Below are 11,489 nucleotides of genomic sequence, written 5' to 3' on the forward strand. Positions count from 1 at the left end.
TTTACTCAACATGCGCCAAAAAGAGTTAAAAAACAAATAATCCCAAATCATCATAAAACATACAAATTCAATAAAGTAAAGAGCCATGTGTAACCAGCCAAATCTGACTGAGCAACAATTAGGCCAATCAACAAATGCTTCAAATTCAATACAATGTCTAGATTTTTCACATGAACATCAACAACTTGCAACTATAAATGAAGAAAAACCATGTCTTACCCTGGTTTTTGCATAACTCAACATATCAAAGGCTGCTTCATAGGTAGGCCAGGGGGCATTAACACAGTACTCGGCCACAAAATTGTCATCCTGTATGCAAAAATAAACACGTTAATTAAAATGGTAAGGCAGACGTGAAGCTAAAATATACAGACTACGCCCGCCATACCTTTATTTTAACCAAACTGTCTTTGGCTTCATTCACAAGCTCCTGCCACAGGGACTGTCCATAGCCTCCAGTGGATGCGGATGCCATTTTTTCCAGTACAGTGTTGACTTTTACTTTATACACAAGCTGCTCAAAAGGAGAATCTGTTTTACTTTCACATTCCAACAAACTGCTGCCACATTAATATCTATTTAATGAAATGACTTTAAAATTAAGAGGTATATTTACAAAGCAGCTGAATGTTTACCAAACAGTTTCTGGAGGTGATTCACTGCTTTTTAAACTCATGCAACTGGAAGATTCACCTTCAGTGAATGTCACAGTCACTGCTTTATAAATATGCCCACAAGCATTATAGTTTATTTCAACCATTGTATAACCTAAAGCAATTGCTGAGAATATACCTCAACATCCAGTCCAAACTGTATAGCAAACTTTTCCGCTTCCTCAAATTTAAGCTTGTGAAGTAATCGACTCAACCTGGAAAAAGGAATGAACAGATAAGTAAGAAAAGCTCCATACATCTCTGTAACCTCTGTAGCCATTTACATACAGTATATACCTGTTTTCTGGTAAAGCTTCCGTTAGACATCTCAGTGCAAGCACGCTGACCAGACACTCAGATGACCTGAAAATACAATTTTTAAAAATGATAACAAAACCCCCCAAAAAATACACATATCCAGCGTTTTCCTTGTAAGGAAACAACATACCTCTCGTGATTATCATATATTCCCTCTAGAAGATATATTGTGTCCTAAAAGAGAAGGAAGGACTTTGCTTCAGATATATATGTCAGCATGTGTATACAAATCTAAATCTGGAACACCGTTTCAGGAAAATGATAATCTTCTAATAAGCGAGACATAATTTAAATCGATCTGTGCTTTGGTGCAAAAAAACGAACAAAATAGAAATCCTCTACCTTTCCATAGATTCAAATGTGTCCCAGTGAGGTCATTCTCAACCTCAGAACATTTACAAACATTAATCTTTAGGATGAAAGAATAAACATTATTAAGCTCACCATTGTAATGCCAATTTGAACAAGACTGGAAACATCTGATACTTCAATTGAATATAAATGGTGCATGGTGGGCAACGAATAAACTGCCAGGTTTCTCAACTGTTAACAAAAAGCACATAGGGAAGTGAACTGCAATCAACTGAAACAGGTTTACCATATCTCAACAAACTTCTATACAAAATATGTAAATCCCAACTAAAATTTCAGTTTAAATTATCTAAAAAAAAAAATTCCAGCTGCAAAGCGAGTTTTCTTTAGAAAAAAAAATTGGATTTATTGTAAAACACTGTCTCTGCATTCATTGGAGGACATCTTACACACACACAATGTGCATTAAAGGGTAAGTTAATTTTCCCAGGTAATATGAAAAAATTTAAATTACCCGATGAAATCTGGCCCCGTCTCTCCCAAACCGCCACCCCCCTGGCTATACTTACCTTTCGGCGAACAATCCCTCCCCTCCGCCAGTATGGGTGTACTATCTGTCCCCCGTACTGCTGTCCAGCGCAGTCCTCCCCTATGCATTTTTAATTTTGCTCGCAAAGTGCAAGCACTCATTGGTCAACGTGGTCAGATGACTGCGCTGACCAGTGAGAAGTAAAATATGTTTTGATTAGGGGTGCACCGATACTAGTATCAGTGCCGATACAGATACTTAATGTAATGTCTAAAATGCAGCACTTACCGGTTTATCATCAGGAAGTGTTAAAATTATAAGCTTAAGGTTAGTGTTGGTTTGCCTGCAAGAAGAGACAGCACATATATTTTGTAATAGTAATGCATTTCACATGAGACAAGTAAATTCAATTAGTACAACATGTTTTAGAAGTACCGTGTAACTGAAGATGATGAATCTCCTTCAGATGTTAAAAGAAAGTCTGATATGCGACAGGAAGGCCAATCCCATATCAAAACCAGAGTGTATACGTCCCATACACTCAGAATGCCCTGAAAGTGAAATATGTTGTATTACCATTCGTCGAATATTACTTACTCGAATTTCTGGAATTTTACCCACAGCTACAGGAGAATTCTGGCCAGGTATTGAGTTATAGGTCCAGAGCAGTCTCTGTAGCTCACCATTTTGAGTACCTAGCAGGACTTACTGGATAGAGGTTACTCAGTTTAGTAATTAGGCTATGTATATGGTATCTGCTACAGAAGTCAATGTAGCCGGCAGGCCATTTTGCATGGGGATGCAAACTCCTGTTTTTCTGGACTTGCAAGCTGGTCACATAGCATAGCCCTCCTCTTTATTGTTTGCTATGGACTATACGGGAAATGTTACCATTTAAAAATGTCCTACCTCTTCCCTTCTTCACTAGCTCTCTAGCCCAAATTCACTTTAATACAATTAAAAGCTTGCACACTTACATGTTCATCCAGAATAAACAGCAAGTTGTCCAAAATCTGTAGTTTCTTTGCACCTTAACAACAAAGACAAATATAAAAACAATGCAGCTTTTATGTCTAAATAAAAAAAATGACTTATTAAAAAGTAATGACAATTAGTGGATGTAATGTTACCTTGGATCATACTTGAATCAGCAAGAATTTGAATAGCAATGTGTTTTTTCACTGTGTCCATCTTCCATTTTGAGAGAGCATATTCACCTCTTCCCTGGAGTGAACCCAAACAAAATCAAACATTAACCTTTTCATGTGAATTTTCTATTAAACATTTGATGAGATTGCCTAAGATAATAGTACCTCGTCTTACGTAATGATGGGGTCTATAAAGCAAATTCATCAGAAGCACACCACCAGCAATTTTGAGTACATTCCTACTAACACTGTCTTATTATTAAAGAGAATCATAGATATAAATAAAAAGGACCTAATCCACTACTGTTAGTATATAACATGTAATGTGTCAATAAACCTGGGTGCCCAAACACTAGTACACACTGCAAGGTTAGAGGAAAAAAAAAATGTTCCGCCCCATTTAACCTCCCAAGCCTTGCTGCATGTATGAGAATCCCATCACAGCGATAGGCAAATACAGAGGATTAAGAGGCTATCAACCAGGAATATGTGTCAAAATGTGCATACCAGAGCGCTCCTCGATTTTGGGTACAAGGGATGCTGCCTTGGAAAAGGGACCAGACAGCACTGAATTAAGTACTTTTTTTTTTAATTTAAAGCCCAAAGAAACAGGTAACAAAAATAGAAAATTATATTGATGACATCAAAAAAGTTGAATTGTATCCTTTGCACACCTTACAGTCATGCCCACTGTTCATGCAGGGTGATGTAGAAAATTGCTGGATAGTGCCTCCATATAATTCGAGGAAAATAAGGACCTTCACCAGCACACCCGGGATAGGGATAACCTTGTACTTTGTTCACATAAAGCAGCAAACATCACAAGCCATTCACCAAAGGGGGTGACAACAAGACATGTTTAAGATATTGTGACTAGGGTTAAAAAAAAAAAAAACCCCAGGAGAATAAAACCATTTACAAGGGAGGAATGCATGTGGGAAGAGTATACAAAAGCACAAAGAATGTAGAAAAAAGAAAGAAATTTAAGGAAAGCAACTGTAAGACTTAAAGTGGAAGTGAAGTGCCCTTTTTAAAAAGAAGAAGAAAGTGTGTAAGGCCCCTTTCACATGGGCAGTCCAATCAGATCCACCTGTCAGATTTTCAGGCAGACCTGATCGGAAGCCCAATGTAACTATGGGCAGCCGGATCTACACAGACCTGCGTCCATTTACATCCAATTTCTCCATCTAGGTCAGGAAAAAAAAGTTCTGTTTTGGCAGACCTGATTGTAACAGACCAAACACGGGTTCAGTAAGTTCCTGCTATGGAGGAAAAAAACTGAATGGACATGGATGTGAGGGAGTCACCAGATTCACTCATACACGCTCTTTAACTCTCCCCTGTCGGATACTGTATTCTAATAGCTGGCGCTTGCATCAGATTGTCTGTAGTCACTACTTAGCTGACAATTTTCCACCTGACCTCTTCAACAAAAGTAGATTTGAAGCCAACAGGGCCACCCACAGTTCACATTTTGATTCAGCGGGAAACAGTAGTGTATGGCCAGCTTTACAGGTAAGAGCTATGGGGAATCTGTTTTTAAAAGTTAAATTAAAGGATCAGTAAAGTGTGTTACTAACTTCCTTACCCCAACAATCAGATGAGTATCACTTGAAAAATCCCCAATCACCAAATTCAAACAACCTTCAGTGTGATATTTTTCTGTAGATGTGAAAGAAGTCTTGAGCTTCCCTTCCAACTGTTGGAAAAACAAGCATGACAATAAACAATACAGACTTTAAAAGAAAGATCAAAAAAATTGTTGAAACGTGTCAAAAACAATTACCTCCTTTGCAGAAGTGAAGTCCATATTCTCCACAGCTGTAAAAAAGTAATTAGTTTAGCAAATTCATTGGCGATATATTTAGTGCACAAGAATTACACTAACTATGCATTCAGAAATTAGCCATTTTATGAATAAAAACAAATAAGATTTCTTACTTGCTAGTAAAACCTGTTTCTTGGACAAATTCAGAGACAACTAGATATATGCAGGTATCATCAGGTGACTGGACAACCAGTCCAGGTGCTTGATGCTGAAAAGCCTAAGAGGCACTTACAGACCTAATAGTGTGCCTTCACAGGAAGAGGTATAGTCTTACTTGTACCAGAATAGACATACACAACGATCTGCTGAATCCACAGAGAGAAATGGTCAAACGAGGCACAGGGAGCCCCTTGGATATCGTTCAGGAAGGACAAAGAAGCAATCAGATTGCCTGAAGGAAGCTGTAACCAAAAGGTAAACTCAGACAGCACAAACCACACCCAAACAGTGGAGGAAAACTCCCCAGGCAGAGCAAAAAGAAAATGTCCTGATTAAGATTAGGTGTGGACACCAACTTTGGCAGAAAAAAATATCTAGGTCTGAGAACAACCTTATCCTTTGAAGAAAAAGGAATGTTTCCTTGCATGGCTATGCTGCCAACTCTGAAACCCTTCTAAAAGAGGTGATGGCAATAAGGAAAACAAGCTTACGCATAAGATCCACTAGTGAGAGATGTCTGATTTAGGTTCAAAGGCAAGGATGTTCACTTACCAAATTCCAGTTGGGAGTCACGAGGAACACTGGAATGCCCTCCAGCTTGATCCTGCAAAGTAGATGAAGAAGGGACTTCAAGGGAGGACTGAAAGTTATTGGGAATCTAGAAAAATAGATCCCATAAAGGTCAACAGACTATCCTCTCAAAGGCCTATGGACAGGGATACAAACCTGAACAGTTTGTCTGGACACAAGGAGAACGTCGTCCAGCATCCCACAGCAAATCTAAAATACTTTGGAATGTTGTGACCATTCCATTGACTCCAACTGCTACCGAAAAAAGAAAGTCCACCTGGCAATCGCTGGGGTTACAAAAACAACCAGGCCTGGACCGTATACAGTAGAAGACCTAGGTACTCCAAACAGTTAGTGGGATCCCACATCAACTTCTGAAGGTTGAGGATCTGAAACACTGCAGCGTCTGAATCATTCTTTGGACATTGGCCGGCAGTGTCTGTTCAGACCAGCTCTTTAGCAGAAGGTTGCACAAGTACCGTATTTGCAGCCGTATAAGGCGACTGGGCGTATAAGACGACCCCCTCATTTTTGTGTTAAAACATAGGTTTTGAGCTATACTCGTCATATAAGACGAGTATAGCCCAAAATAATGTTTAAATACACCCACTAACCTCCATGGCGGTATTCCCGAGTGTGGCTCGGGGTTAATTTTCAGTACCATAAGCGGTAACCCCAAGCCACACTCGGGATTACAGTCTCTTACCTTGTCCACGATCCCCGCTGTGTCCTCCGTCCCTTGCGAGCGCCGCAAGGGGGCGGAACCAGCGGGAATTTTAAAAGTAAAAAAAAAAAATCAGACCGCCAGAGGCTAATCTGTCAGCCCGCTGGATGTGCGGTAATACTGTATGTACGGAGGCTTCGGCTACATGCAGTATACCGCGCTGAGCCAATCACGGCGAGCAATGTACACCTCTGCCAATCCGAGCAGGCTTTGTATTCATTAATAGAATACAATCGCTCGCCGTGATTGGCTCAGCGCTGTATACAGTATGTAGCCGAAGCTACCGTACATACAGTATTACCGCACATTCAGCACACATACCCGGTGTATAAGACGACCCCCGATTTTCGGGGGATGTTTTTAGATCTAAAAACTCGTCTTATATGCCGACAAATACGGTATCTTTCAATGTGCAAAAAGTCGATGGACAAACTGCACAGTTGCCAGCGGGGAAGACCTGCCAGTCCATAAGTGCCAAACAAACTGCCTGCGCAGAGACCAGGGATCACGGGCTCAGTCTCACCAGCCGGTGAACAACCCTAGGCTTCACTCTTCGGACGAGCATACCCTGAAGGGGCTTCAGGGACAGGGTCACACCAGTGCAGATATGCCACTGCTTTAGACTTATGGCACCCTGCGGCTCACCCAACACACTGCAGCATGTGAAGTCCCTGTGTCATCCATCTAGCAGAGGGAATGGATGTCAAAGCTGTTGCCATAGGATAGTGTTCCAGAGGTTGTAAAGTCGCCCCAATGGATGGAGCAGGTACTTGATTGAAGCATTACAAGAAAGAAAATGGCAAGTTAAAATAGAAATATGTTCACTTAGCAGAGAGTGAACAGTAACAGTAAGGACAATCACCATCACCTAAGGACAATAACAAAAACCAGGAATTTCTGGGAGTGGAAGGAACTGAGTGTCATCACTGCTTTGGCCAGTGTCCAATCGCCTGATGATACCTGCATATTACCCATTTGTCTCTGAATCTGCCTGTGTCCTGTACTATATGATCAAGAGGTTATATTAAAATATATCCTAACCCAATATACAATAAATATTTTAAATATACAAATTTCATTAAAGTGTATGTAAATGGAATAATATGTTATTGGCGATATAGTAGTACATTTGGATAAAGTAAGGGTTAAAATTCTTAATCAAGTTTTGTTTTTGTTTGTCTGTGTGTTCTGCTGCAGAGATTTATATCTTTCCATCCTGACCGAAGTAAAATTCTCTAAAGTGAGGGGAGTTCCCATGTTAGAAAATTGTCACAGGAGGTGTCCTTGGATGATTTACCCTCATCTCTGGTTATAACTCTTTCCCATCACTTTCTGTCTAACAGTGATCACCAGGGCAACAACAACAACAAAAAAGGTGATAGTACTCCAAACAGTTAGTGGGATCCCACATCAACTTCTGAAGGTTGAGGATCTGAAACACTGCAGCGTCTGAATCATTCTTTGGACATTGGCCGGCAGTGTCTGTTCAGACCAGCTCTTTAGCAGAAGGTTGCACAAGTACCGTATTTGCAGCCGTATAAGGCGACTGGGCGTATAAGACGACCCCCTCATTTTTGTGTTAAAACATAGGTTTTGAGCTATACTCGTCATATAAGACGAGTATAGCCCAAAATAATGTTTAAATACACCCACTAACCTCCATGGCGGTATTCCCGAGTGTGGCTCGGGGTTAATTTTCAGTACCATAAGCGGTAACCCCAAGCCACACTCGGGATTACAGTCTCTTACCTTGTCCACGATCCCCGCTGTGTCCTCCGTCCCTTGCGAGCGCCGCAAGGGGGCGGAACCAGCGGGAATTTTAAAAGTAAAAAAAAAAAATCAGACCGCCAGAGGCTAATCTGTCAGCCCGCTGGATGTGCGGTAATACTGTATGTACGGAGGCTTCGGCTACATGCAGTATACCGCGCTGAGCCAATCACGGCGAGCAATGTACACCTCTGCCAATCCGAGCAGGCTTTGTATTCATTAATAGAATACAATCGCTCGCCGTGATTGGCTCAGCGCTGTATACAGTATGTAGCCGAAGCTACCGTACATACAGTATTACCGCACATTCAGCACACATACCCGGTGTATAAGACGACCCCCGATTTTCGGGGGATGTTTTTAGATCTAAAAACTCGTCTTATATGCCGACAAATACGGTATCTTTCAATGTGCAAAAAGTCGATGGACAAACTGCACAGTTGCCAGCGGGGAAGACCTGCCAGTCCATAAGTGCCAAACAAACTGCCTGCGCAGAGACCAGGGATCACGGGCTCAGTCTCACCAGCCGGTGAACAACCCTAGGCTTCACTCTTCGGACGAGCATACCCTGAAGGGGCTTCAGGGACAGGGTCACACCAGTGCAGATATGCCACTGCTTTAGACTTATGGCACCCTGCGGCTCACCCAACACACTGCAGCATGTGAAGTCCCTGTGTCATCCATCTAGCAGAGGGAATGGATGTCAAAGCTGTTGCCATAGGATAGTGTTCCAGAGGTTGTAAAGTCGCCCCAATGGATGGAGCAGGTACTTGATTGAAGCATTACAAGAAAGAAAATGGCAAGTTAAAATAGAAATATGTTCACTTAGCAGAGAGTGAACAGTAACAGTAAGGACAATCACCATCACCTAAGGACAATAACAAAAACCAGGAATTTCTGGGAGTGGAAGGAACTGAGTGTCATCACTGCTTTGGCCAGTGTCCAATCGCCTGATGATACCTGCATATTACCCATTTGTCTCTGAATCTGCCTGTGTCCTGTACTATATGATCAAGAGGTTATATTAAAATATATCCTAACCCAATATACAATAAATATTTTAAATATACAAATTTCATTAAAGTGTATGTAAATGGAATAATATGTTATTGGCGATATAGTAGTACATTTGGATAAAGTAAGGGTTAAAATTCTTAATCAAGTTTTGTTTTTGTTTGTCTGTGTGTTCTGCTGCAGAGATTTATATCTTTCCATCCTGACCGAAGTAAAATTCTCTAAAGTGAGGGGAGTTCCCATGTTAGAAAATTGTCACAGGAGGTGTCCTTGGATGATTTACCCTCATCTCTGGTTATAACTCTTTCCCATCACTTTCTGTCTAACAGTGATCACCAGGGCAACAACAACAACAAAAAAGGTGATTATCCCCAGTGGGGAGAAAAACAGCAATAAACTCTTGATATAGGGTCTAACCCTTCCCTACTCCACTCAGAACTAAGATTAAATTACTTTTTGGACTTTTCTTAAAATTAATTTATTTGGGGGACACAGTATTCAGAGAAGGTTATACTGCTGAATGCAGGGGAATGTTGATACTGGTAAACAAAAAACAGTGACAAGCCCAGTATAATTCCTCCCAAGCCAAGCAGCATCCAAAAGCAAGATCATAGATAGTGTGCCTCCAAGAAATTGATCTTATAGTAAGTACAAAAATCCAGTTTTCTTCCTCGTCCATTGAGGGGCACAGTATTCAGAGGCTATTGCAATGCCCAACTGAGGGGTGGGAAACAACAGAACACTAACAGGCTCACACAACAGAACAGAGTAGGGATGTAAGGTCTCATACTCCGCCCCAACGTACATCACCGATTTCATCTCAAAATATCACCCAAACCGTCCTCTCCGTTCCTCCTGCTCTCTAGCTCTCATTACCTCCTCCCATACTTGCCTCCGGGACTGCTCCAGAGTGTCACCCATCCTCTGGAACTCCTTACCCCAATCTGTCTGCCTATCTCCTACGCTGCCCACCTTTAGGCGATCCTTAAAAACCCATCTCTATAGGAAAGCCTACCTCATCTCAACATAAAACTGGGTTTTACTTCCTCCAATAACTCAATCCAAACAATGATTACCTTTTGTATCACTTGCCCCTCCTACTAGATTGTAAGCTCTCACGAGCAGGGCCCTCCGAACCCTATTGTTCTGAAACTGTATTGTATTGTAAATTGTATTGTAACTGTACTGTCTCCACTATTTTGTAAAGCGCTGAGCAAATTGTTGGCGCTATATAAATCCTGTATAATAATAAACTTGGTACAAGTAAAAGTACAGATACTTTTCCAGCTCCAAGACTAGACTAGAGAAAAACTCAAAGGTTAGGAGGCAGCTGTCATTTTTAAGGAGCATTGGCTACGGGGCTCCTGGGATTTGAGCATCCCTGTTTTAATGTATATTACATATTATTAGGGATGCACCGATACCATTTTTTCCAGACTATAAAAAGTACCAATATTTGTCCAAGTACTCACATACCAATTACGGATACATTATTTTTTTTTAGTGTCATGTGGCAGTTTTTCTAAAACCATTAAAGGCTAATAATTTCAGGACAGTGGTGGAGTGCCAGGGCCCTGTTGCAGCTGCAAGCCTGGTAGTTTTTGTGAAAATGCCAAGAATCGGCACTGGTATCTGTGCATCCCTAGAACTGAGGGCTGCTTGCAACTCAAAAGCTGCCTAAAGGGCCCCTATTGTCAAAAATTACATCAGAGGAGGTCTGAATGCACTTGGTAAAACTTAGAAAACGTGTCAACAGAAGAGCAGGTGGCAACCTTGCAAAACAAGTTGTCTGATGCCAAAAAGCCCATGAAGCAAAGACTGTTGCTTCTCAACAGTTGACTCCAACTCTGCCAGCTCAGCTTCCCTGAACGTCCTGTTGAGTACAAAATCAAAAGGATAAGTTAATCCTGCAGGAAGCTAAAACTTTAAAAAAATCAAGGAGCAACCTTCTGACTTTAATATTACTTTAAAAGGAAGTCTGTCTTTGCAGACCCTTTTCTCTAACAAAAAAATAAATAAATTGCTTGGCTACCTTGGCTAGTCCACTGGTTTCTATAGTGTCTAAGTCACCATCCCCAGACAAGTAGACAGCAAGCCTGTCAAAACTCCTGATCTTCACACAAGTCATTGAATTCATCAGGAATAATAACCTAGGCATTTCTCTCATGGCAGGTTTCCATACATTTGATTTGCAAGTTGGAACAGGTTGTACATTGCCACAGCTACAGTATCAAAAAGCTGCTAAACTACATAAAGAAGGAGTTTACAGCTTTAGCATACCATCATTTATCCTTGCGAGATGAAAGTACATTATACAACTGAGGCCTCCATTTGTCAAAAGGAACATGTGATACACACCTGGAGAAAAACAATGAGTAAATCAGGGGCACAAATGTAAAAATGTACAAGGTGTTAGAAGAAAAAAAAAAAAAAAAAAAAAGGCAAAAACAATAAAAAGACTTAATAA

At 40.8% G+C, this 11,489-nt stretch overlaps 1 protein-coding gene across 1 annotated transcript in view; it reads right to left on the reverse strand.

Annotated features, from left to right (window-relative positions):
* Nucleotides 1-11,489, reverse strand: part of KNTC1 (kinetochore associated 1) — a 136,874-nt gene that overhangs the window by 116,881 nt on the left and 8,504 nt on the right. Inside the window, 13 exon segments of the mRNA XM_018556904.1 lie at nt 220-309; nt 389-514; nt 793-868; nt 951-1,016; nt 1,102-1,145; nt 1,416-1,514; nt 2,101-2,155; nt 2,248-2,363; nt 2,790-2,842; nt 2,943-3,036; nt 4,549-4,659; nt 4,747-4,781; nt 11,303-11,380. Of these exon segments, the coding sequence (XP_018412406.1) occupies nt 220-309; nt 389-514; nt 793-868; nt 951-1,016; nt 1,102-1,145; nt 1,416-1,514; nt 2,101-2,155; nt 2,248-2,363; nt 2,790-2,842; nt 2,943-3,036; nt 4,549-4,659; nt 4,747-4,781; nt 11,303-11,380 (1,043 nt within the window).

Source organism: Nanorana parkeri, unplaced genomic scaffold, assembly GCF_000935625.1.
Source record: "Nanorana parkeri isolate BGI_ZX_2015 unplaced genomic scaffold, ASM93562v1 scaffold13, whole genome shotgun sequence".
NCBI lineage: Eukaryota > Metazoa > Chordata > Amphibia > Anura > Dicroglossidae > Nanorana > Nanorana parkeri.